Source organism: Pleurodeles waltl, chromosome 4_1, assembly GCF_031143425.1.
Source record: "Pleurodeles waltl isolate 20211129_DDA chromosome 4_1, aPleWal1.hap1.20221129, whole genome shotgun sequence".
Taxonomy (NCBI): domain Eukaryota; kingdom Metazoa; phylum Chordata; class Amphibia; order Caudata; family Salamandridae; genus Pleurodeles; species Pleurodeles waltl.
This window is the reverse complement of record NC_090442.1, coordinates 660,366,494-660,385,491: the sequence shown is the minus strand read 5'-3', so window position 1 is coordinate 660,385,491 and position 18,998 is coordinate 660,366,494. Positions and strand designations below refer to the sequence as shown.

General features: G+C 47.3%; 1 protein-coding gene across 3 annotated transcripts in view; it reads right to left on the bottom strand.

Annotated features, from left to right (window-relative positions):
* The window catches only part of LOC138288027 (adipocyte plasma membrane-associated protein-like), a 218,796-nt gene that overhangs the window by 25,903 nt on the left and 173,895 nt on the right, over window positions 1-18,998 (bottom strand). For all 3 annotated transcript variants that reach the window (XM_069229135.1, XM_069229137.1, XM_069229136.1), the window contains one exon: window positions 1,206-1,366. In XM_069229135.1, the coding sequence (XP_069085236.1) occupies window positions 1,206-1,366 (161 nt within the window). The remainder of the gene's footprint in view (window positions 1-1,205; window positions 1,367-18,998) is intronic.

Sequence of the window (18,998 nt, the reverse complement as noted above, 5' to 3'; positions counted from 1 at the left end):
CATGCTTTGGGTGAATAAAAGTAATAATACAGTGACATCCATTGAAAGGGCTTCAGTTCTGAAATCTTAAATTTCTTTTGCACATTTTGAAAGCTTTCAAATAAGTTTGATTTAAGTTGTATGACTCCTCGTTCACGAAGCTTATAGCACACTGCTTGAATCATTGGATTATCTCATTAGTCATGTCAACAATGTTGCTATTTAAACATAATTAATGAGATAATTTAACTTGCTGTGCAAGTGCATGATGGGGGTACAACTTAGTTAGTTCAGTAAACTATACCTGGTGTATTTCAATGTTTTTTTTTTAATATTAGCTTGTGTCTCATTTCCACACCTAATAGGCACACACAATATTAAACTCACCTGCAAAGTTGAAAGTTGTGATCTAAGTATCTTACCAACGTGCTGGCTGTGACGCAATAACTCCATATATATTTGCCTGCCATGTAATGGCATCTGACCCTTGAGTCCTGTGATTCTACTGCTTCCCTTCTACTATAGAAGTTGGGTTGCCTCCACACACATTTTATTATAATTGATCTATTGTAAAATAGTCTTTACTCAGACTTTCCAAGTATTTGCTGAAGCATTTTCACTGTCTGCAGAACACCACAGCCTGGATGGTAATGGGTGTTGCTGCGATGGTATTCAGCTCAACTGTACTGGCTGTCTTTGAGCAGCATTATTCAGCTTATAGTTATGTGTATTGTTTAACCCACCTGCCCCCACCAAAAGCAGCAGTACCTATTTCTGATTCACAGATTTCAGTGTACTGTGTCCAACTGCTGTCTCAAGCTGATCAGTCTCACAAAGGTTTGTGGATTTTAGAAAGTGCGTAGATAGGAAGAGCTTTTTCAATTATTCTGAAAGAGATGATCAGTTTGGATAAATTATAAAACTCTTTAATCTATGTTTACAGTTTTTATTGGACTGTAAGCAAGTAACCACAAAGGAACCCTCAGGTAGTTATATGCTGTACAAATACACTTAACACAGCCTAACAAACCATTACCTGTGTGCTGTCAAAAGATTTTTATTTTTCTGTAAGATGTCCCAGTTGCTAACCAAACCCTTCAGTAGGGTATAGCTAGCTATTGATTTCTGGAAATATTAAGTAGCCGCTATCTTTGTCACACATTCTGCTTGTAGTTGTCATAAGCAAGGAACAATGAAAATAAACGGAAGAGTATTTTTTACATTACCGTAGAATTCTGCATATGCTGGTTTCTGCTATCAGAATGTAGTCTTCTTGTGGTGATATTACAATTCCGTTGGCCATGTAGAGGCCATCAAGTAGAGTCCTTGCGGTTCTTGTCACTGGATCATATTCCAAAAGTCTTCCTAAGTGATTTGTTTCAATGACCTACAAGAAAACATGGCAGGGTTAATTTCTCTTTTCCTTTTATTCATCAATGTGCTAAATCCCCAGAAGGGCACACTGGCAGTGTGCATGACAAATGTACCATGGAAGGAAAGAAAAAATAAAGAAGAACACTAAGTAGCAACTATTGCAGAAATTGGTAGAGTAGTCACAGAAAGATACAAATCCTGTATACCTGTTAGTGATACTTGAAAAAGTGCACCGTAGTAACACAAAGTTTAAAAGCCAAGTCGTACCATCTTGGCTTAAGGCAAAATAAGATCATCTGAATATAACTGATTACAATTGAAGTCTTTAAGAAGGTTACCTGAAGCAGATGGCAACCCCTTAAGATCAATGCATGCGTCCTACAACAGCTAAATGCATGTGTTGAGGGTGAAATTCTCAAGACACATCTCCGTAATTTTTACTTCCTAGAGGTAGAAAGAGGCCAAGTACATTGCCCACCAAGGAACTCTACTGTACATTACATTATAAACGTTCTAAGACTTACTAGAATTTCACACCAGTTAAAGAGTTTCCTCAAAACATTGGTCACACCTCCTTAAAACGATCAGCACATTTCTGTTTCGGGTATGATTCTCTAACAGGTTGAATGGATATACCTGGTGTTTGCAGCATGTGCAGTTGTAGATCACATGCTATGCACACCCCTACCACCTAGTGTGGGTATAGACATTGCAAGTTGTTGTTTTTTTATTTGAAGCAAATGTTTTGATGTCGAGTTGCCATGTGTTACCTTCCCTGAAAACCACAATGCATCAGGATACAGACCACCTTAGATTGTTTTTTTTGCCATCAGGTTCAGACATGTCTGAGACTGCTCATAACCATTGTGTAACAGCTCTTGAGAACTTTGATGAACATGTTACTTAACTTCTGTAATACCTTATCTGATAGAGACTATGGCCCTCATCACAACTTTGGCGGGCTGCAACCACCGCCCGCCAAGTTGTAACCACATGGGGCTGCCAATGCAGCCGCACTTCCGCGGTGGCCATCACAACATCCCCACTGGGCCTCCAAGCAGCGCTGCCCTGGAGGATTAAATCTGCCGGGACCACTGTGGCGGAAAACCGCCGCGTTCGTAATACACAGGATTGCACTGCCAGCCTGTTGGCGGGGCAACCGACGAAACAGCCCTGGCGGTCTTTGACCGCCAGAGTTGTAATGAGGGCCAATATCTAGTGGCAGATTCCTTACCTTTAAATTTCCCTGGCTGTCAGATTGGATTCTGAAGATTTCTTTATGAGCAATACCCGTATGTGACAGTAGGTGACGTTGATCAGCAGTAGGTGGCACTGCAGTACCTATATAGGCGGCACCTAGCTGACATCAGTTTCTTTTCACAACTTTCTACGCCAGAAGCACAGAGCCATAAAGTGCCCTAACCACTGGTGTGAAAGGCTAGAGTCCTGAAAGGGGTCAGCCCTGTCCCTAGAAATCAGTTTGCAGAACTGGGAGGATGGGCAAGTCTGTAAGGAATCTGCAGCGAAGTATAGTCTCTACCAGGTAAGGTGTTACTGAAGGTAAGCAACTCGTTCATCTGACAGACTTATAGCCGCAGATTCCGTACCTTGGAATAGATACTCAAGCAATACCTCCCTGGAGGTGGGTCTGCAGACTACTTTCAAACAAGGAAGTCCTGCAGAACCAAACGAGGAAAGTGCCCATCCCTACAGACCTGACTGTCCAGGCAGCAGTGCTTGGTAAACATGTGCAGATACACCCATGTTGCTGCCCTGCAGATGCTCAGGACCGAAACACCATATGCTTATGCAGTGGTCGCAGCTTTATCTCTGGTGCAATGAGCTTGCAAGCCATCAGGAGGCTGCTTCTTGGCCAATGTGTATCAGATTTTGATGCATAGTCTGACCCATCTAGAGTTGGTCTGCTTCTGCACTGTTAAACCTCTCTTCGCACCAACATACCCCATGAAGAGTTGGTTGCCCATCTGGAACTCTCATGTGCGGTTAAGTTAGAACCAGAGCTTAATTTTTGCTTGTTGTTTCCGGTACTGAGCACCAGCACTTATTTTTGGGGGCCAGGGTTTATTCTTCTGCCTCAAGCGTTTCCTGTGAGCAAAAGACACATATGGGAAAGACGGAGGAAGGGAAAAACGAAAAAGCGTCCCAAACGAAGAAAGTAGAAAGCTGCAAGAGTGAGCTGAAGGGGCAGGGAGTGGCTTTATATGGATTGAAGAGGCCCGAGATGGCTTCAGGATTACGCCGCCTCAGTATTCAGTTTTCACACATTTAATTGCAGCAGCTGTGTGTTTAAGAGGAGGGCTTTGGGCACCAGCACCTTTTTATTTACAAATTAAGCACTGGTTAGTACGATAATGCTATTTTTGGGTCCTGGTGCTAGAGTTGCTCCTCTTCTTTAGAGGGATGTAGCTGGAGTGAAAAAGGTAGGCAATGTGACTGATTGTCAGGGCAGACAGAGAGGTAGGGCTGCTTAGGTAATGAGGCCTGCAGCTCCCTCACTCAGTGAGCAGATTCCCACAAGGAATGTCAGAAGCCTGAGGGGACAATTGTGGAGAGGCTTGAAAGGAGCACACATTAAGAAAGTTGAGATCAGATTAAGATCCCACTGAGGCATGATAAATGGTGGAAGGAAAAGATGAACAAAACCCTTTAAAAACCTATGCACAACAGGGGACTTGAACAATGAGGTTTGATCAGGCAGCCACAGGAAGGCAGAAAGAGAAGCCAGTTAGCCCATAAGAGTGCCAATAGCAGAGCTCTGCTGGGCAAGGGAAAGAATGAAAAGCAAGACCTCAGAAAGAGGATCAGTATATATTTCTGCACACCATGCCACAATTTTTTTCCAACAGCAGGTGTATACCGTCTTGGTGGACGGAAGCTTGACTGCCAGATAGACCTCACGAGAAAGGTTGAAAGCTGTCAACTTCCGCCACTCAATCTGCATGCAAGAAGGCAGAGAGTAGACTGCTCCCCTGCTGCTGCGACAGACGATCCTCCCAAAGGGGTGGACTAATTGGAGGATAGACGGCCATGCTCAGTAGCTCAGGATACCAGGCTCTAATTGCCCATTCCGGAGCAAAAAGACTGACTTGGGCCCGGTTGTTCCTGATCTTCTTGAGAACTCTGGGCAGAAGTGGTATGGGCAGAAAAGCGTACAGGACGCCTTAGCTCCACTCGAGACAAATAGCATCTCTGAGCAAGATCCACCTTGGAAACTCCAGTGCGCAATTGCTGACATTGCACATTCTTGGCAGAGGTGAACATATCTAAGCTAGGCTTTCTCCACTGCTGATAGACATTGTGCCACATCCCAGTGGAGACGCTATTTGTTATCCACTAGGCATTGACGGCTGAGTTTGTCTGCGCTGGCATTCAGAGAACCCACCAGCTGATGAACCACCAGGGACCTCTGCCTCTTTTTTGGGTCCCAGAAAGTAGCGTGAACAGCAATAGCAATAGCAATCACAGCCTACTTCTGGCACCGGAACCCTCTCTATGGCTGCCTTGGCAAGACAGCCGCAACTTCCTCACAGAGAAAGGACAGATGATCCTCTGTTAGCCTGTCACAAGATCATGGCAAGGAAGGAGGGGTAGCCTCGAAGAGGAGGGTGTAGCCCCGTAGGACAATCTGCACAACCCACCTGGCCGATGTTGTGGACTGCCAGCGGGAAAGGTGTTGGCGAATCCTGCTGCCAACTAGATGCCCATAGTGATAAGGGGGCAGATTAGGAAGGTTTGGAGGCTGCACCTGCCAGGGGGATGCGGGGTGATGGACTGACCAGAACACTGGCTACCTAACCCATGAGGCATGTGGGTACTGTGCCCTCAGCCACACAGATGCCGGGGGCCTGCATGGCTCTATGACTGGGAGGGAATTGGTGCGGCTGGAATCACAAAAGAAGCAAAAGGCAGATTGTGGATGAGGTGGGGCCGCAGAGAGACCCAAGGCACCTGGCCATAGCGCGAAAGTCCTTAAAGCGCTTGAATGCTGAATCTTCCTTGTCTCCGAATAGACGGGTGCCATTGAAGGGCATGTCTGTAAGGGAAGCATGGCCATCCCCTGAAAAGCTGTCGCCCTCAACAAGGCATGGCTCCTGGGGGCCACTGTTGATGAAACCACTCTGTCCATCAAGTCGTCATGTCAAATCCACATCATACTGTGATCTTTGCTGCATCTCCCCATCAACAGCCTAAGACAGCACTGCCCAGGCCTCCTCCAGAACCTGAGGTAGTACTTGCTTATCACAGAGTGTGGAAGTAATGGCCCAAAATGCATGCAGCGCTCACAGACCACAATGCAAGCCTGCCGGAAGAAAACATCACCTTCCCCAAACAGTCCAGACTCTTGTGATGCATTTACGAGAAGGTGGTAGGCAATGTCCCTTGGGATGTTGAGGCTTGGACCACCAAGCTCTCCGGTGTGGGGTGTCCTGGGGTGGGGCCATGGAGGTGGGTGATTGTCCTATTCACAGGAGCCCCTGTTTTGGGTTTGGACCATGTCTCCAAAAGGACGTGTGAGGACGTCACTGAATGGAAGTAGAAGTATTGAGGAGGACAATCCCGGTTGCAACACCGCTGTCAAGATGTTGGTCATAACTGCTATCCAGGGGAACTGAAGCTCAAGGACCTCAGTCACCCTCCCCTCCACCACCTTGGCATATGAGGATCCCTACTCCATAGCCACGGTAGGGGGAGAAAGCATACCACTGTCTTGAGAAGTATTCAGTCCACTGGCTTCACCCAGTTCCTCACACCAGTTCACACTTGGGTCTTCCTAATGGGGCTGGTAATATGCAGGGTCCAGCGACCCCCTCCCATTCCTCGATGAGGCCTAACCCAAGGGAATAAAGCACAGGCTCCAATCTAGAAAGCAAAGTTCCTACCGGTGTCTGATGCAGTGTCTGGCGACACCCCCTCTGGCTCCATGCCTGAGTCGGGGATCACAATGGGGATGGCGCCACTGGGAGCACCACATCGGGGCTGGCACTGGGGAAGGTGACTTGGTAAGACTGTTTGCCAGTCTCATTGGTGCCACTGCTGCCGGCGCGGAAACATATGGGGCTCCCTCTGACCCCCAAAGGGCCTAAAGGTGCCCAAAAATGAGGCAAATGGCCTCAGAATTCTTTCAATTGGGTGGGCATCGCTCTGGCTCCCAGAAAGTCACAGAGACACGGGGTCGGCGCAGACTCCAAAGAACCAGGTCTTGAATGCCAACACTCCCTCGTCACGCTGGCCGACAGACAAGAAGTCAAAGACCGCTTTGACTTTTAGCTCTTTTTTTCATACCTCGACTTACCCAAATATCTTGAGGACTTAAGAGTGTGATGATGACAACGACTTAAGGCGCCGTGACCAGTCCCAGGATCTTCCTCTCGACTGAGGCCTCGATTTACATGGAGTCACATTGCAGAGCTGTCATGAGCTTTAGGGACCACTCCCTCAAAGCTTTCAGATTCATGGCGCGGCAATCAAAGCTCGACTTCAGGTTGCTGTCCTGCCTTAGACACCACAGGCAGGTAAGGTGCCGGTCCGTCAACAACATCGACCAATGACTGGTTACGCAGGGGTTGAATCCTGTCTTTCTAGATGACATACTCCTATCAGGAGGAAAACCTCAAAAACTCTGGATAAACCCTCGAAAAAATCCACTCAAAAAGTGACCGCGGAGTAACTCTTCATCGGATCACAGCTTGCTGGCGTGGAAAGAAAAGAACCGATGTCGCGCACCAAGGTGGCACCTATATAGGTACCGCAATGTCACTTGTGGCGTGGACGACATGGACGCATGCATAGCAGATTCATGCCACCTACCGGCACTAAGGGGTATTGCTCCTGAAATACCTTTTGGATCCAATCTTACGCCTTAGGAAATTCAAAGGTAAGGAATCTGCAGCTAGAAGTTATGACAATGAAAAACGAATACTCTATACGAGCAGTCTTCATGCGACTGTCATCTGCTCCAGCAGAATTCTGTTTAACTGTCAACCGATTCAAAGCAAATTTGGATTGAGAAGGCCTTATTATATGAGAATTAATCAAGTGCAGTTACAATATGGAGAATACGCCATTAAAGTTTTCCCTGAAATGCACTTGGAAGTTCCGGTGGTTAAACCAACCTCAGGTCTGTAGGCCCTGTCTCCTAGGGACTAAGATGAGTCTGCCTAACTGCACCAAAGGGATGTACAGAAGCCACATTATAGAACGCAGTGCAGTTGCTCTCTCAAGCCACTGTCCGGACAGGGCATCAAAGGGGCTTTCTCTGATGGTAAAGGTAGTGTGGCCACTAGTAGTTCAGAGATACAGGGCCAGCAGCGTCCAAAATGTGTCCCCCAGCAACTCCGATTTGAAAGTAATCATCCCCAGAACCCTAGAAAGAACACACACCCAGGACAAACATCACACCTACAGTTTTGCAAACACAATATACTAAAGTTCTTCCCTTTCAGCTCGTTTTCAAACAGCTCCTCGTCTCCAGAGCAAGAAACCACCCTGAGAGTGCTCTGGCTTGAAGCCCAAACTGCTCCCTTGAGAATCAGACAGTAAACACTGCCCAGTATTCCTGTGACATCTGAATTCTGAAATACATCTTCAGCATCAGAGATTACGCAAGCTCCAGATTCCAAGACTCAATATCGAGATATACAGATTTGGTCCTGACCCAACTTGGAAATGAAATTGACTCCAAAGCCACTGTTGAAGAATGGCATCCAACTCCAAGTAAACCCCATTTTACTGAAGATCAAGGAAATCAACCTGATGTGTGGCAGAAGAGACTTAGGGCAGAGGAGAATTTATACTTATTCAGTCTCTGGCAACATCCTCTTTCAGCCCCCTCCAACTGCATGCTCAAAAGTGTCACCTCATAGTTGAGGAGCTCTGTGCGTATCACATTCTCAAAAAGGGAACAAAACCTAGGGAGCCCACACCACCACTTGCACAGTCACCGTCCCCAGCACAGTCAATTTATACAGATTCAACTCGATCAGGTTTCAGGCCTAGGGTTGAAAAGATATATAGACCAGCACCATAAGGCCCCATCAACATCAGAGGTAATGTCCCACCTGATTCACTTGTAGTGCATGCGGCATCCAAATGGGCTTCTGTGCACAGTACAGGGGAAACCCTCAACCTGACAAAGAAAGCAACTGAGTATACGCTGTCAATATAACATATAAATGCAGTAAACTGTGGGGAAAAATTGAACATATTGCTTCAACATAAATCGATCTTAACTCGATTTAGACTTGTGAATTTATCACAAACTATTCAACTACATCGGTTAGTGATAACCAAGCATGCCCTGACTGGGTCCAGGGAGGAAGGGGCCACCTACAGGTACTTTGCAGGGGAACCCCTCCAGTTTCATTAGGACACTGCCATAGCACCCCCTTTCACATATGATCATTTGGTTTAAAGTGCTTGTAAAGGCTGGGTTTACTAATCCACTCAGCTATCCACATAAAATATAGTTCTGTTCTTTGCAGCAGGCTTATTAACCCTCTACACTACTTTATGGCGAGCAAAGCTGCTGCTAGACAAAACTCCCATCTCTCTCCCAGCATGAACAGTAATCACAAGAGTTATCTTGACATTTTAATTGTTTCCTGAAGGCTGGAAGCACAAGGAACTTTTCAGCAGGTGCTTTTAAATCGCAAATTTCGTAAGTTATTGCTAAACCCAGCGTACCCTTGAGGTCAGCGCACCCCCCAATCAAGGTCAGCACCTGGCTGCAGGCATGTGGTTAGCTGTGGGGGCCACCCACATATATTTGGCTTATAGCCAAATCCGTAGGATAGATGTCAATGTATGACAGATACTACCGGGAGAAGATGGAGGAACTGGTATTAGTAAAGCACCTGCCTGATGTTTAACAAAAAGTGAGGAAAGGACATTGTCCAGAAATGGCAAATATTTTCAAATGTCAACATTAGGTGCTCACTAGACGCAGTTGTCACTAGCTCCTGGACAATACTAGCATTCTTCTCTGGCATCCTGAGCATCTGGGTGCTGGTGTTAGGTACAACATTGCCCAGTTTGTTCCACAATTGGATTCCATATTAGAGAAAATTAAGAAAAAAACCTACAAGGCAAAGACCACAGGAGCTTTCCAAACCAAACCTGCAAAGATGAGGTTTCAAAGGCAACAAGCACAAGTCAGTAACCGCGCCCAACACCCTCTGTACCAGCACAACTCCTCCTTCAGGAGGGTCCAGTCATCCAAGCAGTACTCTCAAGGTGGCTTACGGGGCAACAGATGCTGTAAGACCAGAGAGACCCAAAGCAAGGGCACCTCTGTCCCAAGCAAAACCTTCCACACATTATCACCGACCACTCACACCTGTCAGGAGAGGTCTAAGGTTATACGTTCCTCAATGAGAGGATGTAAGCTCAGACATATGTTATGTTATTTGCACTTATAAAGCGCCGGACTACCCGAAGGCCTCACAGCGCTAAAAGGACCACAACAGGTGCAAAAGGAAGGGAAAACTAGAGTTTGAAAAGCCAGGTTTTAATAGCCTTTCGAAAATTAGGTTTGTGACTGGTTAATCGAATACTGAGGGGGGCGGAGTTCCACAGTTTGCCTCCCCGATATTCCATTGTACCACCACCCGATATGGTTTTTTTAATTTTAGGTAGTATAGCCAGTGCTGTAGATGCGGATCTAAGGGCTCTAGCTGGTTTGTAGAAGGTGGCTAGGGTTTTTAGCAAATGGGGTCCTCTATTATATAGTGATCTGTGGATGATGCATAGGGTTTTACATTTTATACGCTGTTCAACTGGAAGCCAGTGGAGAGATAAAAAGGCTGGTTTAACTGAAGTATGCCTTGGGATATCTAGTAGAAGACGCGCCGCAGCATTCTGCACCACCTGCAATTTCCTGACCACATATTTAGGGGAGCCAAGAAATAAACTATTACCATAGTCGAGTTGGGACAGAATAATTGCCTGAACAATGAGTCTTTTTGCAAGAGGGGGAAGTATTACCAGTACTTTTCTCAAAAGTCTTTGTGACCCAAAGCAGGCAGCATATGCGTACTCTCCATATTTGCCCACAGCTTTTGGCTGGAATTTCATAAAACACTACCCAATATCAAACCACACCAGCACAGCATCATCCAAGCCAAGATCACCAAAGGAAGAAGTGCAGGCATTGCTTCAAAAGGGAGGAATCAGGCCTATCCCATCACAACAGTGAGGATCAAAAGTGTATTCACTGTATCTTCTCTACACCAAATAAAACAGGTCATTGCAGCAAATGCTCAATCCAGTACTTCACTTCAAGATGACAACTCTCCAAGACATCATTCTACTGGCTCTGCATAGAAGAGTATTTGGAGAAACAGGATGCTATGGATGCCTACTTACACATCCCCATTCACCCGGCACACCTCCAGTGCCTCACGTTTGTGGTGACTGGAGTGCATTATCAATTCAAAAAGTACTACCCGTTGGAATTCAAACAGTACCTTGAGTGTTCAACAGATCTCTAGAAGGAAGGGCAGTGCATCTTTGGGGCAAAGCCATTCATGAATCCATACCAGGACGACTGGCTGGTAAAAAGCAACAGCCAAGCACAATGCCTCACTCACATTCCACAAGCCATCTCACTCCTCCATACACTGGAGCTCACCATTTATGCTAAATAAATCTTGCATCCTGCCCAATGGACACATCCGTTCTTAGGAATCATGCTCATTACAGTGACAGGCAAAGCCTCTTCCAGCCACAAGAGAATGATGGCATTTCAAAGCCTGCTTCCCTTTTACAGGTATTGCATCCGCAGCCAGTGAGAAGGATAATGAAACTTTTGGGAATAATGGTGTCTTATACTGCAATAGGACCAAATGCTTGACTGCACATGCACCCTCTGCAAGAGTGCATTACAGTGGTCCTACACAAGTGGTCGGTCGGAGATTCTAATATTGGTGGAGCCAAGGCTGTAGCATAAATGTCAGTGGTGGAATCACAAGAACTTGTTACTGGGCAGGGTTTCTCTTAACCCACAGCTGCAATATAGACAAACTGATAGCAGTTCACCTAGCACTCCAAGAGTTTTGCAAACTCATTCCTATACACAAAGACAACATGACCACTGTACTAACAGAGGGGACGCATGGCCGATATTTGTTCAAGGTAGCACAGACAATACTGTATAGGGTCATTCATCTTCCCGTCCTTTTCCTGCCGTAATACTCAACAGGAGTGGACAACAACACTATTGATTGCTCAGCAGGAGACATGAACGGCAAAGTAACACTAAGGATATTTGCATATGATTCTCCTCAACTACTGCTTACTATGTACGTAGTCAGGGAAATCCAGCAAGCGCCAATGAAGCTCATTCTCCTAGCAACAACATAAGCAAGACAGCTGTGGTACTCAAAGCTCCTGAAATGTCCGTACATCCCCATGAAAAATTGTCTCTGGGTCCAGACCTCCTCACGCAGCAACTGCAACACCCAAATTCCAAGGCCCTGAATATTGCGATTTGGCACCTGACATCTTAGAATTTGGGTGCACACAGCTTCCAGAAGAGCGCAAAAACAAATATTAAGAAACCTGTAAACCCACTACAAGGGCTTGCTAAGTGGCTAAATGGAAACGATTTAGCCACTATTGTAACAATCTCTATAAATAGTCTTTACGCACCTAAGACCTCATCTATTAGTGCTGCACCTACAAAAGGAAGCGCTAGCCTATTCTTCCACAAGGGTACATCTAGCTGCTGTAGCAGCTTACCTAGAAACCCGAGACTATCTGCCAGTCTTCAAGATAGCGGTTGTTAAAACCTTCATGTACAAACGTAAATGGGTGACCCCTCCTAAAATGCCACCAATCCCTTCATGAGACCTCAGCATCATTCTTACATAGCTTATGGAAGCCATTGAAGCCATTACACTCTTGTCCACTGAAGTTCCTTTGATCGAAAAGTAGTCTTCCTCATTGTACTCACTTCCCAAAATAGCCTTAGAAAACATAAAGCCCAAGAGAAGCCATTTACTCAGATGTACAAAGATAAGGCTGTCCTTATACCAAGCCCTTGCTTTTTGCCCAAGTAATCCCCCTTTTCGTTACAAACCATGCAAAGCTACCCCCAATCTCATTTGGTTGCAAAAAGAGCTCTACGCGCTTCAGTTGTTAAAATAGCCCTTAATTCCTTTAGAAAAACGAAGAAACTCTTTTTCGCTTTTTGCCTGCCCTACCTACCTTGGGCAACCAATTTCCAAAACATGCCTCTCCAGATGATTTGTCAGATGTATTCAAAACTAAAGGCACACAACACTCTTTTCCTAAGGCACTTTTCACTTGAAAAAAATGGAGCCACTATGGCTTTCCGAGGCAAAATTGCAGACGTGTTAAAATACTACATTGTCTACTATCTACACTTTCACCAAACATTACTTTGTGGACATACATACCTGATAATAAGCACAAGCTTGGAAAAGTGTACCTAAAACTTTGATCCAAATCTGTTCTGTTCAGAAGCCAGTGCGTAAGGGAAAGTGGTACTGATTTTAATTATGTGCAGAGCATACGATCTACAGCAGCACTGGAAAAGCGCCCCCCCAAAATGGGGGGAGCGCGGCCCCTTAGAGGTCGGGGCCGCCGGGGGCTGGACCCTCGGCACTAGTTGTGCGTGGGCTGGCCTAGTTATTTCCGCCTGCACACCTCACGAGGTGTGTAGGCGGAAGTAACATCTAGGGAGGTGCGTTGTTGTTCCGGTCCAAACCGCCGCGCCCCAGTGGGGGGCTTTCTAAGCGCCCCCCCACAGAAGGCTTGGTCTTCTTGTTTTCGGCGCAGCGGCGGCGTGGATGGACGGCAGCATTTTTGGACTGCAGGACCTCGTGGGATTCCAGGTCCTACTGCAGGAGCGGGGATCAGTGCCTGCAACAAGGAGCAGGATAACCCGTTCGGACCGTCGGCACTAGAGAAGTCGGGGGAGTGGTGTCCAATCCGCCTAGGACGTCGAACAGGTTTTGTTAGCTTCGCGTAAAGGGACGGGGATTCCCTTCAGATTTATTTCCTTGCCGGAAAATTAAAAGGGGCCCGAGGTGAGTGTGCGCACTGAGGCTGGTGCTCCGTTTTAGGAGAAATAATTATAAGTTCCCTGTGCTCGCTCTCACTTCGCTCGGGCAATTTTAATTGGCACAGGGGCATTTCAACCTTTGTTTTTTGTTTGTTTAATTACCTGGCGGATGTTTTTTCAAGGGACGGTTTTTTTTTCAGTCCCTGTCATCCAAGCGCGCTCCTATTATTGTCTCTAACAGGTGCCTTTATCAGCACGGTGTTTTCGGTGTGGTTTGGTCATTCAAATAGCGGAGGGCTTTAAATTTGAGGCAGTACAGCTGCGCGCTTTCTCCTCAGCGCTTTAAATAGCTTGGGGTTTTTTATGTTCGGTTGTGAAGTGTACTAGGCCCTCATTAATTCGAGGGCTTTCAATTTGAAAAAGCAGCTGGGGGCCGCGCTCCAGTTTAGTGTGCAGATTCTTTAAGGCAAAGTTGTGTGTTTAAAAAAAACAAAGTACTGCTATTTTACACTGTCTATATTCTTGATGTAAAGCAAAGGTGCCTGGACAACACAGTTTGACTCCATGATGTTATATATCAGAGTGTTTCTTTTGCAGTAATCAATGTTATTTTAATATATATTCTAATTCTCCCATACGGTGTGGGGCCATTGTCACTATAATAGTCCGTGTTAAGTTACTCTGTATAGAGACCTGTCTCCCCCGCCCCCTTTTTGTAGCAGAGAAGGTATCTTTTGCGCAAGGGGAAATCATAGCAGCATGTAATACATTGTGTCCAAGTTTAGTCTACTGAATTCCATTAGACCCTTGTGTAATGGCATCAAATCGGATAAGGGTGGGTAAGAGGAAGGGGGGTGACCCTGAATTGGCGCACCTTTTGAAATTGGTTTTGGCTAAATTAGGCAATGGGGACTCAGATGGCGGGGATGCCCCTGCTGAGGTGGAGGACAGTGGTGAGGGCCCTTCACGCCCACGACGAACACATGTTGCCCCGCGCGCAGCTTTCCCCCTGGTAAAGCGGAGAAATAAAAAACAGGCTGCAGTAGTTCAGCAACCACCATCACCTTCACCGGATGGTACAGTTCCAGAATTGGCTCCTGTCCTAGCTGCTGCATCAACAACGGCGAATAATACTGCGCTGCGCGTAGGGGAGGTAGTGGTGGCACCGACAGCAATGTTAGGGGTAGAATCTATGTTGGCCGACATACGGCGGTCATTGGCAAATCTGTCAGCGCATCCTGTGTGGACACCTGTTCAATTACCCCCCCAGTCTCAGGTGCTGGCACCAACAATTGGCTCAGCCACTGAGCAGGTGGAGGTTGCACCAGCCCCCCCAGTAACCTCACAAGATTCAACGGCGCAAGCTTTGTTGGCGGTTTCACAGATGTTAACTAATATTAATACAGCATCCGCCCCTCCTCCGCCTACGACTCCTTGGGCTAACGATTCGCTGCAGAATTCAGTGCTAGAACTTAAGCGCCAGGTGGAGGCCCTGGCAGTGGCACGTAATGTTCCCCCTTTTATAGGTGACGACTGCGAGCCCAAGTGTCAATCCGGCACCGGGCTCTCTGACTCAGGCTACTCCTTTGGAAAAAGAACAGGGTAAGGTTACTGAACTGGCCAACATTCCTGCAAAAAATATCACATCTGCTGAAGGGGCGGGGCTGGGCATGCTGTTGTCAAGGCCAGGGAAGTTGGCTGCACATGTGGCTCCTGACATAAAAGAAAAAATATGGAAAGGGGAATTTGTTGATATTTTCAGCCTGATCAGGGCAAAGAGAAGGGAGGTAGAAACAAGAGAGAAAGATGCAAAAGCTTCATCATCTATTGATAGAAAGCCAAAGGTTGAGGAGAGTATTACTAATTGGTTGTTTGGTTTTAATGTATTTATGTCGGTCATGCTTGAGAAGAAACCTGAATCAGGTATTGCTATGATCTGCTATGCAAACAAAATACTAAGAGCGCACCATATGTATGGAGGGAACGCTTGGCTGGAGTACGATAGGGATTTCAGGTGGGCGAAGGTTGAGGACCCAGCGATTGGATGGGACCAGACTGAAGTGAATGTTTGGTTAGAATGTGTGAATAACAAGTTACCTGGTAAACATCCCTTTCGATCACAGTATTCGAGCGACAAAAAAGGTTCATGCTGGGCGTTTAATAGAAAGGTATGGTCACGCCCCCCGGGGTCGTGCAAATTCAGCCACACCTGTTCCTTTTGCGGGCATCCCTCCCACCCCGAATTCAAGTGCCTTAAGAAGTCAAGGGATAAAGTTAAAGATGGGAGTAAGCCCAACAACTAGTTTAACCTTGCCTTCTCCCATACATTTAGACACACTATTTCCTTGGTTACAGGTTTACCCAGTAAAAGTTTCAGCAGAATTATTGATAAAAGGTTTCTCTCAGGGTTTTAGGATTCCTGCCACCAGCGTCCCCCCTTTGGAACATTGCAAGAACTTTGTGTCTGCTTTAAGAAACCCTGGTGTAGTAGCAAAAAAGATTGGCAAGGAACGTGCACTGGGGTGCTTGTCGGGCCCTCCCCCCCCTCAAAAGATTTAGGCGGTCATTCTGACCCTGGCGGTCAAAGACCGCCAGGGCGGAGGACCGCGGGAGCACCGCAGCCGGCGGTGCTCCAATGGGGATTCCGACCGCGGCGGTAAAGCCGCGGTCGGACCGGCACCACTGGCGGGCTCCCGCCAGTGTACCGCCGCCCCATTGAATCCTCCACGGCGGCGGTACACCGACCGCCGGGATCCGGATGGCGGTAGGGGGGGGTCGCGGGGCCCCTGCAGTGCCCATGCCACTGGCATGGGCATTGCAGGGGCCCCCGTAAGAGGGCCCCTAAATGTATTTCACTGTCTGCTGCGCAGACAGTGAAATACGCGACGGGTGCAACTGCACCCGTCGCACAGCTTCCACTCCGCCGGCTCGATTCCGAGCCGGCTTCATCGTGGAAGCCTCTTTCCCGCTGGGCTGGCGGGCGGCCTGAATGCGACCGCCCGCCAGCCCAGCGGGAAAGTCAGAATTACCGCCGCGGTCTTTCGACCGCGGAACGGTAAGCTGACGGCGGGACTTTGGCGGGCGGCCTCCGCCGCCCGCCAAGGTCAGAATGAGGGCCAGAGTTTGTTCTCCCTTAGGGGTGGTACCCAAGAAAGAACCGGGTCAGTTCAGGTTAATTCATAACCTGTCTGCACCTCGGGGTTCTTCGGTGAATGAGGCTATTGATCCGGTTCTATGTTCAGTTCGCTGTGCTACTGTTGACCAGGCACTGAAGAAATTAAGGGCTTTGGGGTGTGGTGCGCTGTTAGCAAAAACTGATATTGAAGCAGCTTTCAGGCTTCTCCCAGTCCACCCTGATTATCACCTTCCTGGATTCCAATTTAACGGAGATTACTTCTATGATGAGTGTATGCCCATGGGCTGCAGTGTGTCCTGCAGTTATTTTGAACAGTTTAGCTCTGCATTCCAGTGGATCTTTACCAGACGCAACGGCCATGCAGATGTGATCCATTACTTAGATGATTTTCTAGTTTTAGTCCCCCGCGGTCGGCAAACTGCCTTTGGGCTCTTCAAGCCCTGACAGCTATGTTCAGGGAATTCGGGGTCCGGCTAGCACCTGACAAGACTGAAGGGCCCTCCACTTGCATTACCTTTCTGGGTATTGAGATTGACTCTTTGGCTGGGGAGAGTCGCCTTCCGGTAGACAAACTTCAGGCCTTTAAAGGGTCCATCAGAACCGTGCTGTCCCAGAATAAAGTCACACTTCACCAGCTACAGGTTCTGGTGGGTCAACTGAATTTCACACAGAGGATTATCCCTATGGCTCGCCCTTTCTCCAGATCCATCATCAGGGCCATGGCGGCTTTGACTGAGAAACACCATCACACCAGGCTGTCTTCAGAAGTGAGGGAAGATTTGAAGGTTTGGGATGTATTCTTACAGGACTTCAATGGGGCGGTGATCTGGCCTCATCCTCCGGTGGCTAGCCCCACCCTTGGATTATTCACAGACGCAGCAGGCACCATAGGTTTTGGCGCCATTCTTGGATCCTCCTGGTGCAGGGCGGATTGTCCAGCTGATTGGGTCAGCATGGGAGTAACCAAAAATATAGCTTTTTTAGAACTATTCCCCATCATTGTCGTCGTCTCTGTCTGGGATCACAAATTAAAGGACAGGTCTGTGGTCTTTTGGTCAGATAACATGGCAGTAGTAGAGGCGATCAATAGACAGAAAGCTAGTTGTAGATTGGTACTCAGGCTACTTAAACATTTGGTGTTACGGTGTTTGAAACTGAACATTACCTTTCGGGCGAAACATGTACCGGGGGTGAATAACAATGCGGCTGACGCCTTATCTCGATAATTGATGCAGGATTTTCTGAGGTTCCACCCAAAGGCGACGGAGAAGATGACAGAGTTCCCAACATCACTGTGGAAGATTGGTGTCCGCACTCTCAGCTCTTGTAGCGACATCTTTAGCTTCCCGCACGAGGGAGACATACAAGAAAGCCTTTTTACATTACAGACTTTTCTTGAAATCTTTAAGTACTTTAGATTGGTTTTCTGCTGAAGCAATCTGTGCATTTTCACAACATTTAAGGGATAAAGGTAAACCAGTGTCTTGCGCCAAAGCTAACCTGTCTGCCATTTGTTTTTTTCGCCAAACTCAGGAATCAAGTTTCTCAGCTAAACTCTTTTGTCATTAAGCAGGCTCTGGCGGGTTGGTCTAGAACAGTTGGTCCTAGGTCAGACACTAGGCGTCCCATAACACCCCCCTTACTAGAAACATTATTGTACGCTGTCACATCTTCGCCTTTTGAGGCTACCTTATTTATAGCTGCTTTCTCTGTGGCTTTTTATGGGGCATTCTGCATTGGGGAGTTGATAGCAGCCTCCAAGAGCGACCATGCAGGAGGACTCCAGTGGGCTGATGTGCAAATCAGTACAGATTCTATAACTATACAGCTGCGTAAGTCCAAAACGGATCAGTTAGGTAAGGGAGCACGTATTGGGCTCCGGGCGGCTCATGGTTCACTTTTATGCCCTGTGGGTAATCTAGCATCTTACTTGGTGGTTCGTCCCCCTGATAGGTCCACCGCGCTCTTCATTCATGCAAATGGGGACTGCCTATCTCGCTACCAATTTGCAGAGGTACTGAAAGTTACAATACGGGCAGCGGGAGTGGAACCTCTTGGTTACTCTCCCCATTCATTTAGGATTGGTGCAGCTACTTTGGCGGCAGGTGCAGGTTTGCCTATGTTATAGGTGAAAGCCATTGGGAGATGGGCTTCTGTTACAAGCGTTACATTAGACCTGAGTTGGCGTAATCAGGGGTTCCTTTTCGTTATGTCTACAAGTCCAATACTGTTTCTCACGCAATTTTCTTTTATTACAGTCGATGGCACCTCGTGTGGTTTGGGTCCTAGGGCATTCGTTCGTTCGTCGGGCGGCCTACAGGTTGCGACAGCTCTGTAAACCGAATCCGGCAGCAAATCAAGCCGTGGCCTTCCATTGGTGCGGGGTTGGAGGCAAAGGAATCAAACAGCTGCAGCAACTTGTCGCATTGGCCCGTGGATGTGTGGGACTCCAGTCCCCGGATC